This window comes from Parus major, chromosome 10 (genome assembly GCF_001522545.3).
Source record: "Parus major isolate Abel chromosome 10, Parus_major1.1, whole genome shotgun sequence".
Classification (NCBI taxonomy): Eukaryota; Metazoa; Chordata; class Aves; order Passeriformes; family Paridae; genus Parus; species Parus major.
Genome location: NC_031779.1, coordinates 2,598,968 through 2,624,301, shown reverse-complemented (window position 1 = coordinate 2,624,301; position 25,334 = coordinate 2,598,968). Strand labels below are relative to the sequence as shown.

The 25,334-nt window shown below is 39.3% G+C and overlaps 1 protein-coding gene across 1 annotated transcript; it reads right to left on the bottom strand.

Annotated features, from left to right (window-relative positions):
• Window positions 1-2,014: 2,014 nt before the first annotated feature.
• TSPAN3 (tetraspanin 3) lies at window positions 2,015-25,046 on the bottom strand. Its single transcript, XM_015638916.3, has 7 exons — window positions 24,909-25,046; window positions 12,734-12,925; window positions 11,640-11,714; window positions 7,922-8,023; window positions 7,446-7,598; window positions 7,098-7,181; window positions 2,015-2,967 (listed from the first exon to the last, which is right to left on the bottom strand). The coding sequence occupies exons 1-7, from the start codon at window positions 24,969-24,971 to the stop codon at window positions 2,875-2,877; spliced, it is 762 nt and encodes a 253-aa protein (XP_015494402.1). The 5' UTR covers window positions 24,972-25,046; the 3' UTR covers window positions 2,015-2,874.
• Window positions 25,047-25,334: the final 288 nt, after the last annotated feature.

Sequence of the window (25,334 nt, the reverse complement as noted above, 5' to 3'; positions counted from 1 at the left end):
TTCTGGCTATCAAGGTTGAAATTTTTTTTCCACAAACTTTGTTAAATTGATCTTATTAGACCACTTCTCTGTTTACTAAGGCACATACAGATGACCATGCCTCACTAGGATCACAGTCTGAATGAGACCCTCCAATTCTCATGAGCCTCCTACTAGGGTGCTGGAAGGCACTGAAGGACAGATGTGCACTGCAATGTAGTTAACTCACTTTAATAGCAGTGAGAACAATAAAAGCCAATTCAAAAAATACCTGAAGGCAATTTTAATTTCCTGTGTTAAACCCCTCTGTATCAGGTAAGGTTTACAGCTGCAGGTGAGCTCTATGAGCCTGTGTGCTCCATGTAACACACATGGATTCACTCAGTCTGGAGAATTTCCTCTGCAGTCTGCACTGAGCCCTCTCAGACTCTTCAGCTACAAGACAGCCAAGAAGAAATTCATACAGGAACTTAAAAGACTAGACAGGAATCAAGGAAATAAAAGAGCTATAATGGAATGAAATCATCCCTTGTCCCCTAAAATACACTGTCACATCTGAATATATTAATTAGGAAGGCCAAACTACAGCCACACCAACACTCCTGCCTAATACAAGCCAAAGTTTATTCATTTTTTTCAGTAAGGGAAGCTACAGACCCACACCACTTGTTCCCAGCTTCAGTGAATCATACAAAATGTGTTGTATTGTACCCTTGCAAGTCTGGGTTTGGTTAGCTTTTTGGAGGGGAGTGTGGAGGCGTGTGAAGTCTGCTTTTGTATTTTAGAAAACCCAAGCACCACCTGACTTTATTCACACATCCAAGACTTACTACAAATGGTGCAATGCAAGAAGGTCACTGGTTCCTAGAAAAAACCAATTCACAGCAGTTAAGAGTTCAGTTGGGCTTTGTTTAGATTATAAAAAAGTTGTAAAATACTCAATATTTTCCACATTCCAGCACAAATATTCTGCATTTTAAAGAGGAAACAGACTTCCTTCAATTACATGCAAGTACTGTCAAGTCATCAGTACTTCAAATCCACGTTTTCCAGCAAGATTAACAAGCAGGTGCACTGTTATCTCCCCCAAATCCTCATTTCAAAGGGGTATGTGCAGGCTCATGACTGTGGAGTTTCTTTCTGCCTTGTAGCTGTTAAGAGCTGATAACCTTTTTAAGCATCCTTAGCCTTAATTTGTGCAACACAAACCCCTGCACACTGATTTTTACAAGCCAGCATCATCTCAGTCTTATGAGTTCCATATTCACAATATGCAATACAATATGAAGGTAATCAAATTCAGTGAGCAGGCTTGCTGCCACATCTGGGAAATCTGATGCCACAGTCAGGAGTCCTGGGTTGAGCCACACACTGTCCTAAGAATGAAAATCTAAGTCCCAGGAGAGCATCATTTGAAACCCTCCTTTAGCAGTTAACAGAATTCCAAAGGTACACTTCTACAGCTGTGTTAACACCACTGAGAAAAAACCTCCAACAAGTTACACTGACCTCAACAATGTGCACATTTTAGAATGTTCTGAGTGATGCTTCTTTAGGTATTTGAGATTATCCTGATGTCAGTTTAGCTGAGCATGTCTGCTTTGTACATAAGCAACTGGTTAAAGTTCTGAACATCCCTGGCTTCTGCGAAGGAGGAGGAACCTGAAGACACTGAAAGTAGGGCAGTGACTAAGTATGTGAATAATGCAAAACACATTAAAATATAATTAACATAGAGCAGTTACAGGAAAGCTATTCATTACCCACTGTTTAGAGGCAACAGATTCTTCCTTAATAGTATGCACAAGATACTAAGTTTCCATCAAGTTCAGCCAAGTTTGTTGTTCTGTGTTTCACTGCTATTGTTTCAAATAATAAGAACAAATACAACACAATCAGGTTTTCAGCAAACCATAAATACAGATCTATTGAAGTGAAGCCATCCAAAACTGTTGTTTTCACAGAGTTTGTGTGTACAGCACACCCAGACTCCACTGGACCAAATACACTGGAATCTTAAACAGAAAACAAGACATGTTTATAGGGAGGATATACAGAGATTTATTTAATCAGGTTTACTATTTACAGTTGAGATCACTTTCACATACTACTTTGCTACTCTACATGGCTACATTGTTTCCAAACCAATTGAAGGTCTACAGTCTAACAGTTCACTCAACACATAAAACGCTCTTCATAGAAAAATGAAATATTTCATTATAGAACAGTAGTGCATACATTATACTCCTGAAAAGCCAGCTTGCATTTTAAACCACTAATGTTTGAAAGACTGGATCTCTGAAGGTCAAAACTGCAGTCACATAATCCTAAAATGTATTGTTTGTTTCTTTTTTTCAATTTCTTTATATATAAAGTTTAGTGGACTTAAATGTTTTTTTCTTTTTTTAAAAGTGACACTGGTGAGGGGCAAGAGTAAAACATTTTTCTTCTCAAATTAAATACAGCTGGCTTCCTTTGTACAACTTTGGCCAGAAAAGTTCCATGTAGTAAAGGTTTAAGACATCCTCTGTTTATATGCAAGAATCAGCCAGTTAATGCTTAGAGGTAATCTACCAAAGTAGGCACACATCCTTTGACTTTCATATCAACCAAATTACACTTAACTTGCAAATGGTTCTGAAATTAGAAAGTTTACTAGCATACTAAAACATTTAGATACATGAATAGCTGGCTAAAACAGTGAAAGTCACAGGTAATTATATGGGTTTGTGTAAAGCTGTTGTTTTGCCCGTCACCAGTGCACAGTGCGGCTGCCCTCAGGTCTGAAAGGTGTGCTTGGACTAAGCTTGGGGCAAGAAAGCTATGGAAGTAAACCTGGCCCATTCACCTTCCACAGAAGTGGGGGAAGATTGAATTGTGTGTTTGAATTCTCTTCTAGGCATAGGTTCCACCAGCAATGAGAAGCTCGTAGGCAGGATCTCGACTCCTCCTACATAGAACTATACAGGCACACAACATGCCCAGAAGCTAGGGAGAAAAAAAAAGAGAACAAGCTTGAGTACAAGGAAGGTATTTCGAGACACTCAACCTCAGCACAGACTGTCAGCATGCTTCAACAGTGTAATTAACATAAATGGCAACAAACAACTGCTCCTGAAAGAGCCTTGGTTCCTGCTGCAAACTTCCAGGGCCACAAACTTCAGCCTCATTTTCTTACGAGATTATTCCTGGACATCTAAAACTAAACTTGATTTTGGTCAGCCACTTGTATTCTGCCTCAATAATTCAGATTCAGATGGAAGAAACTCCTAATGTTTTTTAATGAAAGGTACAGAATCTGGAATGGAAAATCCAAGTGTAATTCAAATGCATCGGCTTAACTGCTATGATGAGAACGGGCTTTTGAAAGAGATTTCATAAAACTCTCTCTGTGAACATATCCTATTAGAAAGCTTAAATCTAAGGCATAAAATTCATTTTTAGACACGTTAAAATTCACAGTACCACAACTGTGCTGGCATGCTTGCCAGGATTTCAGCTATGATCACCCTGTGTCCACCTGCAAGACTTAAACCACACAAATAATCACGGATACAGGGCATGATATTTTAAAGAAGTTGCATGTTTACTGAAGGTAGAATGAGACTTAAAACATAGCAGGTATAGTGTTGTGTTCTGTGGTCTACAGTAACTGGCAATAGCTTCTAGTGAAGTATGACTGTATTGATTTGGTTGTATGCACAGACGTTTATTCACAGATACAAATACTTCGGGAGGCTCCTGTCCTATCTCTGGATTATAAAGCACCACTGTGAAGCTAACTTAATTTCTTAAAAAAGAACCCACTCCAAAAATACACCACAAAAACACCCCTCAGACAGAAAGCAAACAAGAATGAAATGGGTGAGCAAGCAATCAAGTGTACATCTTCCTCTCTGATACAGCAAAAGCCCAGTGAAAATAGTACTGGGACAAAAGGAGAGTTACTGACTTTCTTACAGGCAAATGCAAACATCAGATGGGTAACATGTTTTAAAATTAAATGATGGTACACACATTGTAGTATTCCAGTCTGCTAAAAGACTGAAAACAGAACATTTAAAAATCCTAAATCTAAATACACAGTGATTAGGAAGAGGCATGATGAAATGCTAGTATGAGCTTTTTATTTCCTGGAAGGAATGAACTGTAAAGATCAATACTCTTCTTTGTCTGTGGTGCACTGTCTGCTTAGGATCTATAACAGAAACCAGCTTAGGTTAAAACAACATAAGGAGAGTAATGTAGTATGGCACTTCAGCTGTCATTAAAAACAGCACCTTTCTTCACTCTGGTGGTTACAGCTCACAGACTGACTCCTAAATATGTTCCCATAGAATCGTGGAATGGTTTGGGACAGACCTTAAAGGCCATCCAGTCAAACCCTCCTGCAATAAGCAGGGACATGATCCACACCAGGGTGCTCAGACAGATAAATTCATGTCAGAGCAAGAGGAAACAAGCTACATGAGATAATGACTCACCATGGACACAGCCCTCCTAAGTGAGGAGGGAATATCTACAATTAAACCCACTTCAGTCAGACTTGTAAAATGGAGAGTTTGTGGTAGTGGCTACTGAACTCTCAAGAAGACTCACAGCCTGCAAGTACAAAAAACTCTTCTCTGCTGTTCAAAGCCGGGAGATAAAATGAAAAGTGTGATGCAGAGCAACACCTCTTTTAGTCTTTTGCTAGAATTCATTCTAGCCATGTAAATAAAATGAATAAAAGTAGATCCAGGACATTTACAGTTATTTGCACAAGGACAACTCTGTTCAATGACTCCCTCGAGATATTTAATTTATACAGGGTTGTGTGAAATCTCAAACATTCAGATACTATAGCAAAATCTCATGCAATTAACTTCTGAGTTACTATTTAAACCATTTTTATCCTTTAGGAGGTCTCTGAGCATATTCCTAGAATTCACTATAAACACAGAAGTGACTCACATAACTCAGTGTTCTCTACAGGCATTATTTATTATGTCATTAAAAATACACTAGCACCTCTAAACATTTTAAGGCATTTGAGTCTGTTTCTCTTGGGTTGCTGTTTAATATTGTGAACAGCTATTTCAGACATCTGTGTTGAGAAAGGATCCATGAATCCTCCTCTTCACCAGCTTTCAGGAAAGTTTAAACATCTCCTACATTCAGATTTGTTTAATTTTTTATTAATTTTGGTTTTAATTTGCCTGCTAGCAATAACTACATTCAATGTTGCCCCAAACTGCTTTTGTATAAAAATTCACTGGCTGTATATACACGTGCCCTTTGTAAATGATCAACAACCACAAAAAATGTGTCTTTTCCCCCTTCAGTTTGCCTCCTATCTATTAATAGTTCTGTGCTGTCACTGTGGCTGGGACCAGAGAATTATTGCACACTGGAAGATCCCCATGGTAACAGAAACATGAACATACCAAAAATTACTTCTATGCAGAACAGACTAAGTTGTTAATAAATTCCAAGCCTTGCAAAAATACTCTTCTCAGTCTTTTAATTTTAAAGCAGTTATTGAAGGTTAAATTTGTTGACTATAGGCTGTCAGAGGTAATGAACTTTGAACAGCCTCATTGCATAAGAAAAATAATCTGTTAAGAGGGGACTGTGCAGCCAGCATAGGGAAGGTAGCAAAATTCACCAACTGGTAAGAAAAACAATTATTCCTCTAGATCTACAGGATATGACCGAAGTTACAGGCATGTGCTAAGGTTCACATTCTATCTCCCTTTCATTTAGCCCACAGACCATTTTGCTGAGAATTGGGTCAAATACATATTTGAATTCTGTATGGCGAAGTCAAAGATGTCAGAACTTAGGTCTCAAATTTCAGGAGATATGTAACAGGAAAGTTTGCACAGAAGGGTGCAAGCAGCCACACTGCCATTGCAAGCATGTGTCAGAAACTCTGGGCCAGGGCCAGAAAGGATTATACCTGTGCTGCCTTTTGGAACAGACCTGTTCATCAACTCCAAAACTAAGAATAATGCCTCCTCTTGGGATTCACCTCAGTCAGTTTCATAAGATATACCTTTTTTTGACATAAAAATTTGTCACATTAACTATGGTTATGATAAAGACATTAATTTTCAGTACACAAATACTTTTCATTGTTTAAACAGACCAAGTATCACTTTAACAAAGTGTTAAGAAAGATAATTAAAACGATATCTTCCCTTCAGGAGACTGAACACAGATCTCATGAAATTTGAAATTCTATAGCTGAAGTAGTCTGGGTCTGAACAGTTCAGCACAACTGTACACAATACTATGAATATTTCCTTGTAGCATTGAAATATAAAGGGAACTCTATTTTCACAAGACTGTTTGCAAAATATTATTTACCTTCAAACTTACAATCTGGCTCAAAAGCTGCTTTTGAAAACCAAAGTGCTTAAATTGTTGGACTTGACAGGTTTTTTTTTTTAATTCAAATGCTATTAAGAACACTAAAGTAACTCTGAAATTAGTTTTTAATTCTCCAGCATATGTACTCAGAGACCATAGCATAGGCACAGTCTGAAAATAATGTCAATGCACCAAGTCTGCCAGCTGATGAGTACTCAATTTCAATTTTACAAATATGTTTGGGAGACAGTGCTAGTCATTTTTTTCCTTCCTTAAAATTTAATAAATACAAATATACACATTAGTTTATTTCTTCAGTTACCTTTTTATGACCAGGGTAACTCAGCTACAGTATACAGAGTACACTATCAAAAACCTTGGGTGCATCTCCCAGGTGGTCCTGACATTATTTGTAGACCATGAAGAACAGTTAAGCTGATGTACCTCTAAAACAGCATGAAGAATGAGCTGTTTAAAAGTTGAAGATTAAATACTACACAAACTCTTCAAGTGTTAAATGCCATCAGAGGACATTTATGATACTTAATACCTAGATAATTAAGTTTTCACAAAATAATTTACCATTTACATCACAGTGGATTACTGCAGGTAACACTGACTGTTCAGCTCTAACAGACTGTACATCCACATAGCAGTGGGAAGTTTTGTGTTAAAGTGCAATATCTGTATGTGCATACCTGTAATCTGTACTGCAGTTTGGATCTAATTTGAAAGAAGTTAATAGATAAAGAACATTCTCTTACCTGAATAGCAGCAAATGCTAGTGCTGCCCAGATGACATACATCATGATCTCCTGAAGCTTCTTTACAACCAGAGCCTCACACCCCTGAAACAAGTAGGCTTCTTATGCATCAATCTGGCAACTGGATTTGGACACACCAAAAAACCCCCAAAGCATCACACAGGGCAGAAAGATAATGCTAATACTAAAAAAATTAATTAGATGAAAATTAATGACAGATAAAAAGAGATGATTAACCACATCTACTTTCTGTTAAAGCAAATACATCCAAGAGTTGATTTTCCCCAGAGAAAATGAATTGCCAGTGAAAGCATGTGGCTGTGTCAGTTCATGCTGTGGCTGCCTTACCTCCGAATAAAGGTCCATGGGGCGGGTCAAACTGCCAGTGCAATTGCTGAGGGCTGCTTTGCAACAGCTGAGGGGCACACTGTTGTTTTTAGTTTGTTTGAACCAGACAGTATTCTCCCAGTCTGAATAGTTATGGATCCCACAGCAGCGTAGCTGGAAAATCAGACATGTAAAAAATTCAGTTCTAACTACAATACCAAGAGGACAAGTATAGTATGTTCCACTGCAGAAAAATACTTAAGTACCGCATGTTTCAATAGAAGCATAGATTGATAGCTAATTAAATAAAAATTTATCTCCCCATCAGCAATGTAATAATATAAATTTTAACCAAGTTAAGCTATTTATTGTCCATTCAGCAATTTCCTAGATTTGTCAGAACGGAGGAAGGCCATCTACACAAGCAGCAGAGCAACAGCATCTGTATTTTAAGGACAGAAATGAGTATAAATCTGGCACGTGTCTCGCTGTCTCACCTGCCTCTGTACATAGTCAATAGCACGGCTGGCTGCATCAGGATTTGTCCCATTGTATCCATTGTATACTTTCTGAATGCTGTGATCAACTTCATCCTCCACCTAGGAAGGGGTAGGAAAGCATCTGCATTAGCTCACCAGCAGAAGTAGCACAGGTTAGGAAACATTATTTTGCTTCCAGCTGCAGCATTTCAGGAAACCAAGGTAACTCCCCATCATCTGAAATCAGCATAATTCAGTGATAACAGCTTCCTAAAGTTTAAACCTGACTTTTGCAAAGATGTTGCGAGCTTGCAGCTAAGGAAGAATGAAAATCCAGGCAGCCACCTTCCAGATTTTAGGCAAAGTAGCTTTGCACTGTCTCTCAGAAAACAAACATGCTTTTCCTGTGACACTGTGGCAGACATTTTCATGAAGTAAAGGGCTCTCCATAAGAGCATGCACTCACCTTCCTACTTCAAGGTTCCATTCCAAAACCAGCATAACCATCTGGGCTAACTCATTCCCCTTGGGACTACAAGGATATTGGGATCAAAAGGTACTAAATCATACCACCTACTCTTCTGGCTTCAGCAAAGGTAAATAAATTCTCAAAGATGCCTTCTGGCTCACCCTACAGTGACCAAGCTCTCTGTTCAGCCCCAGTCTCCCAGGACTTCCTGAGGAACACCAGGGGTAGTACATTGTGTATAGCAACATTTACTGCAATAGGTCTTAGAACTACTGCAAATGAATGAAGACTCTGTCAAGTACATGTTAGAAATGATGCCACTCAAGAACCATCACTTGTTCTCTCAAAAGTCATTCTATGATGTCTGGTCTGGAGGAAATCTTACTAGAACCTTTTAAGTATTACATTTTACTGTAAACTATTACTTAAATAATACACTTAATACATTTTACTGTAAACTATTACTTAAATAATAGTGTAGTGCAGAAAAACATTTGTGCAATTTTAAGATTAACTCTGATTTGATGTTTTTCTATCACATTCAACAGGAATTATGTGTAAGGAATGTAATCTTAAGACTGAGCACTAAGCATGCATACTCTACAGATTTGCAAGCTACAGTAGGAAGGTCTTGTCAACACATCATTCCTTTAAATACTTTAATGGAAGAATTTTCTGCAGCAATAGCACAAGCTGAATTCCATCACCACCCCCTCCTCAAGAATGCTGCCTATTTCAAGATAGGTATGCATGAAATTCAATTTAACTTGCACAGGCAACTTGTCTCAGACCAGTTTAAATTCAATTGTTTGATGATTTAACTAATTTGATTTACAACTCCAACTCAAAACAGCAGTTCAATTTGTCATATACAGTTAAAAAAAATTATTTCAGTGCTTACTTATTATTTGGCTTGTGGTTCAATCAGGGCAACATTATGCCTGAAAACCATGCAAATTTCGTAAGATCCAAAGAGAAATCACTAGCTCTACTTAATTGGCAGGTTTAATTAAAAATGAAGAGTGAACCCCTCTACCCAGAGGAAAAAAGCCGGCAGGTCCTCACACAACCAAGCTTGTTTAATGCCTACTAGCACGTCCAAAAAAGCTTTCCTTTTAGAACTATGGACCAATGCTGGAAGGTTCTGCAACAGCTTAGTCCATCTCAGCATGGCCTGGGCATGTTTCACATGGTTCTGAAACAGTCTGAACTGGATCAACACACAGGTTTACAGAGGCATACTGGAAAATTAAGTGATTCTAAGATCAATAATGTTATCTCAAGAGAGCATAGTGCCACTTCCTAGAGGAAGTAACATTGTGCTCAATGTTACTTGGTACCAACAACTGCTATGACTTCAATCTTTCATTTTGTTTGGAAGTTTGTATGGTGAACACAAAGTACTTCTAACACGATTCAGGTGCCTTTTAAAAAACCAAAACAAGACTCCCACAGATTTATACATACCATGTCAGAAACAACAGATCAAAATTAACAAAGCACAAAGCTGACTTATTTATCCTGGCAAAAATAATCAAAAGGCTAAGCAGACTTCCCCACCCAGCTCACCGCTAATCAATTTATTTCTTTTTATTTCTGATGCACTTGGAACAAGTTTCAGACACTAGACACTGCAGGGTACTAGAAAATTACCATCTTTCCTAACAAAACCTGTCTGTCCTTCCCAAAGATTTTACAGTCAGTTTTCAACTACTGACCTCTATAAACAGCTTAACACAAGATCATGCTGCCACCAAATCCAGATGACTCTCCCTCTTCTCCCAAGCTCTGGCCCTACATTACCTACTGCTTCATGAAAAACTTCATGAAAAAATAAAAAAAAAGCAAAGCAACAGGAACACACAGCTGGGCAAGGAAGATTCATGCATCTGCTTGTATCTGCTGTGAATACTGCTCACTGAAAAAGAGCAGTTCAAGATGGGAACATGGAAAAGAGTAAAATGACTACTGCTTAGTCCAGATCAGATCCATGGTAATTCCTGCACATATAAAAGCACACCTCTGCAAGTACTGAAAGGAAACCATTCAGATCAACATGTAAGAACCCACTTCTACTACCCTGGAATTTTAGTGCTTTCCTCAGTGGCTTCTAACATCTACTTCCACTACAAACTTCAGAATCCCCTATGATCATCTCAGTTCACTGCCAAGATAGCAGAAATCAAATGCAAAGCATGAGAAAAACATATTTGGAGTTCAAGCATGGCCAGCAGAGCACTTCTGTTGAAGCAGCTATTCTAAGTGTTATGCACCAGGTCTATAACACAAACACTTCAAGGTCGTGTTGTCAGCTGCTTACTCAAAGCAGCCTCCCCTGGCACCCAAACAAAAACACCACTTTTACTTCCAAGCTGTCCCATTTGTTCCACAATAGCAGGAGAAAGCAAGAAGGAGAAAATGCTGAACCAGTGAGACCTGTGTTGTTCACAGGACACAAAAGGCCCAAGAAAGATAAATACTGTACTGTAGTTCAGCTTGCTGGTAAGATAGCCCTGAGTATCCTACACTGCAAACATGCTCCACATCACAGCTAAAATACCTTCTCTGGTTGTCTTTTTTTTTGGTCAGAATTTAGATCTAGACATATAAAAAGCCAGTAAACTGTACAAGTTAGAAATTTCTTCAAGCTACACTGCGGCATCTCTAATACCATGTAGCATATTTCTGCCATATATTATGCTGGTAGAAATAGCTAATTTCATTTTCTGGTCCTGTTTCTTAATTCCATTAAAAAAACAGTGGAAATAGTTGTAATTTGTTTAGCTATAATCCCTGTCAACAACCTGTGTAAAGCTAGAAAGTATACATTAACACACTCAATCTATTTAATTTTCTAATGCAGTGTTAGTTTGCATACCAAAACACCTGACAACATTTAAGTATTGTGTATCAAAAACCATGTCCTATGTTCAAACATTGTGTAGCCTCAAACATTCACAAAGTCAAAGCATAAATAAATTAGAAGACTATCTGGAAAATGTAAAAGTACCACCAATTACTGAGACTCCCTTCTCATGTTTAACTATTAACAATATGTTCCAGGTAATTTTTTACCTACAAGATAGCTCTCTGAATTGATGTTCTACATTTTAAGGTAGTGGTATCACAAATTAATCCACTCAGATGTTTGATTTTATTCCTTAAATACCTATTAACAGTTCCACAGAATCAAACATAGTAAAGATCATACTTCTGTATTATAGTCAGTGTTCACAACAAAACATTTACTGAAACTGAAGTTCTTACCTTTGCTCTGTAAATGTATCCAAGAACCACGACCACAACTTCGGTGATAAAAACTAAGAGCAAGATGATCACAAACTGCAAAATACAATCAAGAGTGTTTGTGCAAATAGTTTTGTTTGCCTAATAAAGTCTCCATGTGTATTTTTTTGTTTAAAGTTACTTTTACGGCAAGGTTTTGATCTAACAGTTAATCTAATGCAGGCACTTAAATTGACCAAATGAGCCCAGAATTCATTCAAGACACTTTAGTGTTCACAGATTCACCAAGTAGTAAGAAGCTGCCCAGTCAGGCAAGTCCAGCTATCATTAGCATTGAAAATACCATACTGCAGGTCTTTAATCAAGTGTTTCTTTCAATCTTTGTTAGATAAATAGGAATGTCTCATCAAAGAGGCTACCCAGGCAGCAGCTTGGAGTGGTACATGAACTAAGGGAATGTTTCTTCAGATTAAGCTGTGTAACAACTGGAAAAGACAGAAGCTATGCATCTGTCTTGTTGTATTTAAGAGCACTTTTAAAGAAGTCTACACAGCATTCAACAAAAGAAGCCCCAAACCCCCCTGCAGGGACAGTTTAGATACCAGCCACTCTTCTTCCCTACCCAGGCAGTTTTCAAGCCAAAATTACAGTTCAAATACTTGGAAACCACAGGGCATACAACACTGCAAACCAAATGCTCAAGTAAGCCAAGAAGAAAATAATCAGGCATTATGGCACCCCTCAGTTAACCTTGATGCAAGACACTTAAAGCAAGAAGGCTCCTGAATCACTTTTCTCTCTCTCCAATATCTCTAACACAAGATAGAAGTGAGATTTAAAAACTGTTATGACTTAATCATATGGTTTTACATTTTTTAATGAGATTACCACAGTTCTAAAAAAGGTAAAACTGAGATGCCTTCTGCTGCTAGAACTGTTTAATTTAACACCTTTATTCAGAACAGAAAATTGAAACAAGATGTTCCTAACAAAATTAAGCAGAAAACTTTTAAGGCCATAAAGAAAAAACTTTAAGTAATATTTCAGAAGTTTATTTAGAGAGAAGGCAGCCAAATATACACCAGACCAAGACTCTGTAGGAGCTCTGCACTTACCGTAGCCAGTCCACAGCGACTCTCTCGAATGGTAGCACAGCACCCAATAAGTCCAATAATAAAAAGCAGTGTTCCCACAGCTATGATGATAACAGCTGGAATTAGTGTATAGACATCTTCGAAGAAGTGATCATAGTCATCATATGTGATGAACACATAGGCTCCCACGTAGCACAGGATGCCCGCGGCTGCCTACAATAAGCATGAAAACAAGGTAAGTCCCTTGGAACACCAAGCCCTTCCTTCAGCAAGGTAACTATTTTATCAAACACTATAAAGCAGTGTTCCTCAGAAATTCTGCTATTTAATATCTGTGACCTACAGTCAGAATAAAATAGATGTACACATTATAAACTTCAACCTCTGCTAGGGTGTGGTGGATTCACATTGATTGACATATGGGGAAGAAGTAAGAAAACACCAACAGAAGTGACTTCTTTGAGAGAAGCTGCTGAGAGCTTCCACTGTGCCTGGGAAAGGCCAATAGCTGGCTAGTTCTAAGAACTGACAACATTTTGTGTGATTTAGAAATTAGACCCACCCCTGTGAGATCCACATTTTAAAAACCACAAGCCTGAGAACTCTCTCTTTGGTTTTGGCCTAGAAAATTAACAGAGCTTTGGTGGTGCCAGCCCCGCTCCCCTGTGGCCAGGGGGAGGCTGGGCCAGACCCCAGTGGCTCCCGGGCATGGGACAGGAGGTTGGGAGGCCCTGGCCCAGACCACGGCTGCCAACATCTTGCCAATACTAAGCCCTTCCCCTGGCCCGGACAGAGGGAGGGGCACAACGCGGCCTGAAATCAATCATCAGGACTGCTGCGGCCACTGTCTACGGCCATCCCACAGGCCTGGCAAGATTTAACCCTTTCAGTGAACAGATGAGACCTGCAGACCATGATCCTCCCCTCGAGAGAAAAGGACAAAGTAGGGACACATAGAAGACAAAGTGAAAACACCGAGGTCAGTAAATAGTCCAGCCCTAGACGGAAGGTGAATGAGGAGATGCCTTAGTGTTAGGCTGAAAAATTCTTTTGGTAGTGCTGTAGAGATGCACAATGATACACTAAAATATCCTCTTTAATTCATGAGAGTATGGGGAGATGAAACTGTAGATGTGAGCAAAGGCATCCACTGATAAAGCCAAGCAGATGCTGAAGTAGCTGTGATCCCATTAAAAGCCTGAACAGAGAGATTAGAGTGATGAAGACCCTTTGCCCCCTGAGAGAGAAGAAGAAAACCTCTGTTCCCAGAGATGATCACAGAGACAGATGAAAAGAACCTTTGCCTTTGAACAGCTCATCCTTAAAATAATACCCCATGAGTTCGTGGCCCATGGACACACCTCCAGGAGGGCTGTGAAAATGGTAGGAATTTCACGATGCAGAACTTTTCCCAGACAGCTGCTATTCATGGAAATGAAAAGCCATGAGAAAACTATTTCTTATGGAGAAGTCTTCATGGCATGACAAGAGACAACTCCTCTCCCTACAAGAACTACTGAAAGACTACTTATTATATATATTATATAATTATATAGTTGGTACTGACTGATTTATTACTGATTTACTGATTCCAGGTTTTGTCACTACATTGTCAGTCGGGAAAGGAAAAAAAGTTGGGCAGGGGGAGGAAAGGTGTTTTGGAGGTTTTATTCTGATGCTTCTTATCCTTGTGGTCCTGTTAAATAGTTTCTTTATACCTTTTAAGTTTTAAGCCTGTTTTGCCCTTCTGCTAATCCATATCTCACAGCAAAAAATAAGTAAGTGCACTAGTGATTTTAACCAGTGCTAAACCCATCACACTATTTGGTGGTTGGCTGGGAAACTGAAATTGGCAAATCTAAACCTCTACATAGAGAATGATGAACTGCTAGAAACAACAGCATTTCTGAAGGGTTCACAGGACTGGAAAAATCTAATTCCAACCAGAAAGCAGGTAGAAGCAAATACAAACCACCAACTATTAAAAGGCAGAACTAAATACCTATGTACCAAACCAGAACCAAATACAGAAATGTACCATTAAGCTTGCAAAATTGATGTTCTTGGGACTGTTGTATGAAATGATCCTTTTTAAACAAATTGTCAAAGTTACTGCAAAAGAAGCCCTGTAAAATGAATCTGCAACTAGATAGATTTAAACAGTAAGACAAAGCTCTTACATCCATCTGCCATGACCTTGCCTCCCTTACAACAATCCAAACGCATCAATACCTTCATTATCTATAAACTGAGCAGAGCTACTGAAAGAGAGACAACTGTTGCTTGAGGAGCCAACTAACACACATTTATTTTTAAACACCAGGGCCTTATCTGTGCTTTACCAGTGTCTTTCCTAACTGTCCCCACACCTGCTTCAGAACAAAATATCAATTTACAATGGGGACAATATAATCTGAGTTTCATGACAGGCTTTTCCAATGTGCCAATACAAGGCCAAGCTAAAACAATGCACTCAGAAGATGCAATGACAAAGCTATGACCTGGGGAATTTAATTTTGCTATGAAGGGTAGTGTTCCTACTACAAACCAATTCATACTCCGGACCACAAGAGCTCACTCAACTGCAACGTGACACACTGCAGCTCCAGTCTAAGGGAAAACACTGCAGGCTGCCTCCAGCCAATGCTCCCACTCACTGGCATTACAACTACCTCCTCCCTGCACTGTGAAGAGGAAGGCAGACACACATACAGCTGCTTCCAGCAGCTGGAATACTGCAAGGCTGGTTGGTGCTAGTGTACAATCAGAGACTCAATCAATAATTCAGTCTAGGAGGACATAATTTAGCCCAGCTGCCAGCACAAAGCAGGGTCAACAATGAATTCAGACCAGTTTGCTCGAGGCTTTGTCTCAAGTCCTCCTGGGAAGCCTGTTCAGTGTGGCACACAACAAGACAAGCCACAAGACAAAAGGTATCTAGGATTTCAGCCCTGTTTGCCACTACATACTAGATGCAACTCCTTTTTATAAAACAGTAATTCACAACCACTACCAGCATATTACTTTATGTATGGAATAGTCCCTGCAGCACTTTGTTAAGAGAAACACTATGTTAAAGAAAAAGATACTAAAGCCAGATCAAAAGTATCATCTACATAGATTTGAGCAACACATCTGACATCTCCACCTCTCTCTTTCTGCAGCAAAGGTAATTGTGTACTGTGCAGGAATCTTAAAGGCATCCAGGAGGCTTCATATTCATCCAAGAAAAGGTGCTATGTACATATAAGGGGAGGTAAAACAAAATTCAGTAACACAGAGTAAGACATCTTTTCCAGACAAGAGTGAACAAGCTATGGCAAAATCGCCCTCTTGCACAGATGTTGAAATGCAAACCCATCTGTAGGAACCCTGACATATTAGGTACAACAAGGCAAAATGCAGACACACACTTTCTGTACACAAAGCAAAGATTCAAAGTAGTGTCACTGAACAATAGAATTACATTAACTGTTGCCTAGCAATGAAGCGTGTGAATGGCAGGCCAGTGATGTAATCTCCTATTTCTAAGAACTAAAATGCTTGTTAGAAGTATGGTATGTTACAAGGTGGCAGATGAAAAACCACAGCTGTAGTTGGCATCAGGCACAGAATATATATCAGAGCTGAAATCAGAACCATTTGTGAATTCCTTTGTCCTTCTTTTGTTGTAATTTAATTGGCTTCCTCCTCGTTTAAGAAAAATCTGGATCATAAACTGCATAAGCACATACATTTGAAGAATATATTTGAAGTAAAAGGAGTTTAGCCTGAAAAAAAAATTTAAATCTGTCTACAGGTGTTATCTTTCTCTGCATCACAAAGCACATGCATCTTAAGAAACACTGCATTTGCAGCCTTTAGACAGATTAAAAGCTGCCTGGTTTGAAGACTTCATTAAATCCCTTCCAGACATGGTACAAGAATGACTAATCATCCATGACAGCACTGGGTCAAAAGTTTTGCTTCTGAACAATGTTGAAGAACATTGCTGTTTCTAAAACAGACACTGCCACTGTGATGAAGTGACCACACTCTTCAGAATTACTGCTGCTACCTCTTCAACAAGTAATTTGCAGGGGGGGTAGGGAAGGTCCTTAGAGCAGAGGTACCTGCTGGAGCCTGCACAAGGACTAAAAGCCATGAAGATTGAAACTCCTTCCCCATTTATCACAGCTGAACAGAGTTTTTGAACAGATACAGTATTTAGTCTATCACAGAACAATGAAAACAGCAACACTACCTGGTTATCTTACATGTAAACAAGACTGAGATGCCCTCCCTTTTCCTTCCACATCACAACCATGGGACACTGAGTGTTTATTTCAGCCGGCTCTAAACCAGGAAGGGGGAGGTCTCTAAAGAGTTTTAGCTGGGATGAGTAAAGTGCTTTTGAAGCCACCCTTTTAGCTCATCTTTTGATGATTTTCTCTTACTACCTTCTGGCTTGCATCACTGAATAGTCAAAGGAGTGTGTAAGAGGAGTCACTTTGGGTGAAACTAAGCCAGAAGACTGTCAGTACAGTTCCTTTGCTGACTGCTCTGAGGTATTCAGTCAATGGGACTGCACTGGCCTGAGGTCCCTCCCTCTTCACAGCTCAGCAGTTCCAACAGGTCTCAACACACAGCAGAGTCATCCACTGATACAAATAACAAACACTGCAACAGACAAGACAGTTTTAACCATACCAAGTGTGAAGTCTATGTTGACCAGGGCTGCACCAGCTAAACGCACATTTATTACCTGTTGCAACCAAGTGCAAAGTTGAATACATGAGCTTTTTAAAGTAAAAAAAAAAAAAAACAAAAGACAAACCAAACCAACTCTCCTCCTCCCAAAACCAAACAACCCACCCAAAACAGTACCATGTGCTTAAACCATCTATCTCAAAACAGGAATCATCTAAGGAACAGAGTCTATACAGACACAAGGATAAATTAAAAAAACCAAAACATAAAATAATCTAGATCTCAGTGTTCAGCATCCTGCACAGTAAACAGAAAATCAGCAAAGCAAAGTCCAAACTTGCTCAAGTCAAATACAATTGAATATAGAGCTACTGTTTTTACAATCATGTATTTCCTATCATTAAATGGAAGCCAAATATATGAACTACACACAGTTCAAACATGTTTTTTATAAACAGGCCTTGAAGGAAGAATTCTCCAAGTTAATCTGCTCAATGCTCTGAATAGATATGGCAGCATTTCCTGAATCTCTGCCAGGTCACATGCCTGTTCTAGGGATGTGACAGCATTCACACATCCTTTTAGTTGTCTGCATCTAAGTCACAGTTCTGAACCTGAAGCAGCATACATTTATTTTAGGATGAATTAACCTTTAAAAACACTGATATAAAAGTAGTCAATGAATACAATCAATGAATTCAAGTTTGTTGCAAAAGGCTTGAGCAATTCAACATTCTTTTCAACAGAAGCAAGTTTCAAATACACACAGACCTCTCACAGTCCAGAAAAATATTGATTTTATTACTTTGGCTGAAACTTCTATGGAGCTATTAAAAGCTCAACAATTATGCAAAGAACTGGAGAGAAAATGGAAAGATCCAATGACAATGATAAACATCACTCAAGACAATCTAGGAAAGCTCAGTTAAAAATTGAGGTTTTTTGAGTAGTCTTTGGACTGCTGTAACACAGCCTCTTAAGCTCGTGGTCATTTCATAAAGTCAGCTTTCACCTCTCACAAGCCCTGAGATGTACATGGCTGTATTAATGTCTAGCTGCACCTTAAAACACTTTCAGGGATTTAGTTTGCTTGTTTGTTTTCCAAGGAGGCTGCAAACACACACCAAGACCGGTTTTCACGTTTTTAGTAACACACTGCTGCAGTCTGAAAACCAAAATTGTGGCTACCTATGATGGGTGTAAGAGATTTAAACTTGTTCCATTGATCATTTATTTATCAACCATGGACATGCATCTTCATTTATGAGCAAATGCTTCCTTACATTACCCTTATAATGTTACTGCCAAGGAGATATGATCAACACTTGCAGGTTCATACTTTTACTCTTCACCTTGCAATAGAATTTTCTTCACTTTGGGACCCTAATAGAACACACAGCAGAAGTTCTTAATTTCCTTTGTGGTATCATTTCAATTAACTCAGCCAAAGAATAGTACTTGTCCCTTTAGAATTTATGTTTTATTCACTGTTTTAAGAAAAACACATACTCTCTGCACAAGAAAACGAAGGTAGCAGCAAAGTACTGTATCTTCAGAGAAAACACACCTGATATTCAGTTAGGCAAGAGGAGTATTTTGTATTTTTTGTAAGGACACTTACTTAAAACTTCCTACTGCTGCCAACTTTGGCACTGCTGACTGGTAAATGTTGACAGCAATGCATACACCACTCTAAAACCAATTATTCATTCTGCTGTGGAAATATCTTTCAAGCATGGTATTGTTAACTACACCCATGATTCTGACAGATCATCTACATCTTTGATTAAAAGAACCAAAGGAAAAAGTAAGAAAAAAACCTTTTATACTAACAGACCCTCAGCTTTTCTGTCTGAATCCAGTCCTAGGACCGTTTTCCCAACATGTCTATTACCCTCCTCACGTTAAATGTGAGTTTATCTTTGTTCTCACTGCCTTTCTAACATTTTTTTAAAAACAAAACACACGTCTACTCCAGGACAGATTTTTTGAGTCTACAGTTACTTTTATCCATGCATATCAACTCCTGAACATTTCCTACCCACAAGTAGGAAGACTGGCATTGTGGTCTGCCTCCAAATTTTTGGGCTTCTTAGAAGATCACCGGAAGTGGGGTTCTATTATTTGACTTTAGGGTATTTCTGACATTTTTGGTTCTTTCCAACACACTAGAGTACTCATAGCCTGATTACTATCATAAAAAGAAGGGGATGACAAAAACTTTCAAGTTTTCCTCTTAGATTTCTGTTCTTCAAAATTTATTTCCTTAACCTCAAAGGCCCAACAGGATAGGATCTCTCTGGGGTTTATTTATTTTATAACCTTTTCAGCACTTCACTGCTGTGTATCTCTCTCCCCACTCCCCTCCCAAACAAACCCACACCCATACTTGATATTTTCTCTGCTTCCTGAAATTGATGCATAACCAGCTTAGAACCCAATGGCTTCCTGACACTGTTCTCTTTGTTGTCATCAGTAATAAGTTAACTTGAACACTGAGCTATAACTGTCTTACAAAATCTTTTGGGAGAAGAAAGACAGCAATTCCATTCAGCTCTGTAATACAGCTAAAACTATCTTAAAGGCTTATAAAACAAGCAAGCCCTGTAAAATTCATGCAAGCCAGACTGCTCTGTCTGTACTAGCCAATTCAACTCTCCAACACCATGCCTGAACACCTCAAATTCAAAGGCTTTTTAGGTGAAAGCAAAAGGCTGAGCTAGGCTGCTTTTGCATTCAGCACTACATATTTGAAGTGCCACTAATTGCAAGATGTAGTGCATCTGCAGTCTTCTATCTCTTTAGAAACCAAGTTAACAATACAGCCATTCTTTTACATCTATTTAGTCACCAAGGCTGTAACTTGAGCTGGTGCTCTACCGTTCCCAGATTCCTTGCTCTGTAGGAGAACAATGATGATCACCCTGTGCCTCAAAGTTCACCAGGTAAAGTGATATTATAAATTCCTTGTACTATTCAAAGGTATCAAATTTAGCTTTGCAACTTGGCTGTGTTAGGCATTAAGATTTTTTAAGCTCAAGACCAGATGCCAAAAATCCTGAAAAATCCCAGGCAAAGACCTGAAACTCATCCTGTAAAGAAACATGAATGACACTATTGTGTTGCTTAAAAGCAAACTGAACTATTTATTACTAAAATTCAGGACCTGGCCACGTTTGCTATGTGAAAATTCATATTCAAATATTGTAAGAAAATAACACTTGAGAGTTTTAAATCCTATTTTCTTTATTAAAAGAACTAATCTTTTTAATGCATAGTATTTAAAACCATTACACAATCCTGAAGAATACACTTGCTTCACACTACCATTGTAGAAGAAGCAGAAAACATTCCATTTTTACATCCAGAAGCAAGTGTCTGTCAAGACAAAAGGGCTTTGGTGAAGTAATCTCTACAAAGTTACCTTTGGGATCATCCATCAACTAGTCTTTGATCACCAAAGAACTCTCAAGAAGTTTGTTTTGAAGTCTAGAGCAGTAAGTATTCTCAAGCTCAGAAACTAGAGAAATTGCTAGGCTTATTGCTATGTGAAAGAGAAAGTGAGCTCTAATCTCCCTTTCTACTAATAATTTGAATGATTTTTCCCATTGCTTCATTTTCTTTGTTTTTTTCTACCAGAAATCCCCAAACACATTACATAGACATTGACTGTTGCAGCTCCTCTAAGAAAATCCTCCATTTCCCATACTCAGGTCACTGCACTGTGGTGAGCATTCCCAAGTTGTGCAGGGAGCACAGCTTTGTAGAAAGTATTTGTGCTCTACAGAAGTAGAGACTTGAGATTTCTCTAAACAATCATAGCAAGAATGTTTTATAACAGCTTAATCAAATGACCTGTCAAAGTAATGATTTTGAGCCAGCTAAATACTACAGAAGCAACTTAAATAGTTTGCAACTATTGAGCTGAAAGTATTGTAGAAGCAGAGTTCATTCCTCTTCTCAAAGAGGACACGGGGGTGAAAGATAAAAACCTCAGCAAGCACAGGACATCAGGCACTATTTCAGCAGAGGAGGCTGTCAAAAGCACATAAATTCTTTGGGAATATAAAATAGATTGCCTTTTCTGAAGCAAGACCACATGGAACTCTGAATATTTTATTATTCTATCCTGTGAACTTAAGTAAGACTGAAAAAATTTCCTTAGTGTTTATTATTATAGTTCCCCCCCCCCCTTTTTTTTCAATTAGTCATTATCAACATTTTTTCAAGGTAACAAAAAAAAATCTTGCTATTATGAAGATATATGTACTAGAAGTAACACTACATTATTTCTAAGTTGTATTGTCTTTCACATCACAATTACTTCCTATGCAATACCCTTCCTTAAAGGACTCAGCATCCCCTAAATGAAGTCACCAGCTGACCAAATAAATCTTGTGCAAACTCAAGGTAAAGGTCAATGGAAGGATTGGCTTTCCTTTGTTATTTATCCTGTCTACTCAAAAATTAACTCATAGCAATGAGACACTAAGAAACATAGTGATCAGATCAGTATTCCCTAGTCTAAGGAGGGCAAGTTTTAATACTTGCTAATACTTTAAGATGCTGATATTTCATATCAATGCCTTTCTTGGTAAAGTATTTTTGACCTTCAGCACCCTTTGACAAATTATCCAAAACTCAAGCACATGTTCCACACAAAATTTACATTCTGCTACTCTTTAGAACTACCAGTCATGATACTGTTTTCTTACAGAACTGTCTTTTAAAGGCAATATGGGCAACTATAGAAGATGCACTCAACGTTGAACACCTCTGCAAATACAACTCAGCTGAACTGTCAAAATACCACACCAAAAATGTGGAAAGGTAAGTAACATCCATTCAGCATTCTACATGATAAATTAGCACCTGCCCTGCTTTTAAACAGCTTCCACAGCCTATTTTCTTTAAAAAACAAAAATCCTGTATTAGTACAAACATGCAGGAAAGTACAGTTAATGTAAGAATTTTACACAGTTAAAAAGTTTTCACAAGACAATAAATAACTTCTTGTAGTGTCAACTAAGATGTAATAAATAGCACAAGACTCTTCAAAATGAGATGAACTTGTAGAATTGAAATGTGGCTGTCACCTGTCAGCAAGGTCTGATCTGCCTCTTCCAGACTTGAAAGAATTTTGTTAGGACCAAGACTCCAAAGTGTAACAAGCACATCGCCGCTATTTCTTTACAGCACTGATTATTTTCTGAACATCTTAGTCATAAGACAGATATAAAATCTCTCTGAACATTCACATCCTCCCACAAGTAAGAGATTCCACAGAGCAAGGGGGGAAGTTTTAATCCACTGTGTAGTCACAACTACTATTCTTACAGCTGACCATGAAGATAATGGCAACACAGAAGCCTGCTATATGAAACCTTAAAGAGAGTAAATTTACAAAAGCAATTAAAGGAGATTTCACAGTTACTTGACCAATTATAGGCATTTGTCTATTGTCAAGTCTGGAGAAATCCAAATGATCTAATTATCAACACTGGAACTACATAAGGATGTCAAGCAGAAGATTTCTACACCAGCACAAAAGCACTTACACTGCCAACTAGATGAGCACCAAATGTTAACATACACAGCTCAGTCAACAAATGAGCTATTGACTCTAGCTTGTGAAAGAAAGGAAAACCAGCGATTTCTGTAACTCACTTTCAGAAAGCCTGCCTCGTTCTACATGCAGCTGATGAGCTGCAAGGTTGCTCCAAAACAAGCAACCCAGTCACTTATCTGCCAAAAAGCTATCAGCACAAACTGACTTCTTAGGCTGGAGGTGGTTACAGAATACAAGATTGATGACATTTTAGTTTGACATGAAGTACCTCTTACCTAACTACAATCTGTCCACTTTAAATTAAGCCCATTTTGTCTCAAGAGTGATCAAAAGTTGTGAAGCACGAAGTTCAGCAGTACACAAAATAACTTTGACTCCACCACTGTATGAGATGAGTAATTGCCAACTCCAACATCCAATTAAACTACTAAATGCAGCAGATGACGAACATTACCTATCACTAAGCTTCTGGAGTGAGGGAGAAACTGCACACAGAACTTCTGCTCATTTACTCCAAACAGAGACTCATTTATATCAGCAACTACAGAAAAATCTACTTCAAGGTGCCATCAAGAAGGCAACCCACAAAAACTGTGTTCAGTCAAAAACTTTTAAGTATGACGCAGGAGCCGTTAAAGAGCTTTTAAAATGCCACTTGCAATTATGCATGCAACAAAAAGCCACACCCAACAAAGCAGGTTCCAACCTTAAGGCTGCAGTAAGAGATTGATGTCACTACTTTTTTATTTTAGAGAATGGAGCCTGTGCACCTCAGCCAGAATTACAGACTTCTGATCTGCACCACTTAAGGCCAAATATGCCTCACCTTCACTGCTCCTCTCCCAGAAGGGCTATAAAGGGAAATGCCAGTAAGAAAGCACAGATATGCATTTTCCCTTGACCATGATTCATTTCCAGGCACCCTTAAGGAGCACTCGTTTGTAAAAATTCAGACAAGAACAGTCATCCTGTAACGCTAGTAAGATTTTATATTATTTTCAATAGTAAAAGAAGCAGGTAGATATAGCTACGCTTTTATGTTCCAACAGTTTGTAACCCACTATTACTTTCTCAAAAATTCAATCTCTGAACAATTGGGACAACAGATATTCTGCTCCTGGAGGTGGGATTAGAGCAGCAAAAATGCAGCACCTCGATGCACAAAGGGAATTCTTAAAAATCTACAGACGGGTCTTTAATTTGATTTAATTTATTTAAGAGTTACACTTTTCTCACAAGCCATTACAGCAAACACAATGCCAAGCTAAAGCCTGTAGGTCCATACTGAAAAATGCAATTTAGAGCAACCTACTGTAAGCTTTTGTCTTACTGTCACTGTAGCTGGGGAACGTTTCAGCGATGCATAAATACGACAATGCTACCGTGGCTAGTGGAATACGTAAAGCATAAATATATAAAGATACATGTCCTGATCCTGTGCTACAAGCAACAGGAAGAAAACGGTGCCCCATAGTCCCAGCAAAGCGTTTGGGATGTCCCACAGCGGACGGCCAAACCCGAGATGGCCAGAAGAGCGCTACAAAAATTAAACTGGCTACAGAAATTAAACCACCAGAGACCTGAGAAACTCAGTAACGCAAGAGAGAGTAGCCGTATTCGCTTACACAAGAGCCCGTACTCCAAGATCCCTAATGCTCGTTAAGCATTCAATGCCAGGTTCAGCTTTCCCCACCCTGGAACTCGGGGGAAGGACTGCGAGGGAAGGGACTGTGCCCGGAACTGAACCCCCACACCCCGCGAAGAGGCTCAGAACGCCCGTTAAACATAAAGAGTTTAAATATGAAGTGAACCCGTGCGGGGAGGTGAGGGGGGGAGCCGGGCTCCCGCCTCCTGAGCGAGGCCCGCAGCGCTCTCAGGGCCAGGCTCCGACCTAGAACCCCGGAGCCGCCGTCCCTCGCGAGGCGCGTCCAGACTCACCCAGAAGATGAGGTTGAGGAAAACGAGGACGGTCTTGGAGGAGGTAATGCCGCACTGCCCCATGGCGCCGCAGAGCCCCGGCCCGACCCCCGTCCCCTCAGCGCCGCCGCACGTGACCGCCCGGCCGCGCGGGCAGCCTAAGATGGCGGCCGCTCGTGTCACGTGGCGCGAGGGGGCGGAGGCACCTAAGATGGCGAACCGCTCCCCCTCAGTGCGATCCCGCCCGCAGGAGGCACCGCCCCTGGGCAGCCCCGATGGCGCCTTATCGTGAGGGGGACGCCGGTGCTGCCTCAGAACCCAGGTAGCAGAGTATAACAAACACAGCCTCTGCTTGTCGTTCATCACCTGAAGCGATAATTTTCAGACTACATTAACAGTCTTAAACCAATTACCAAAGAACTCTGAACATTCACATCCTTCCCCAAA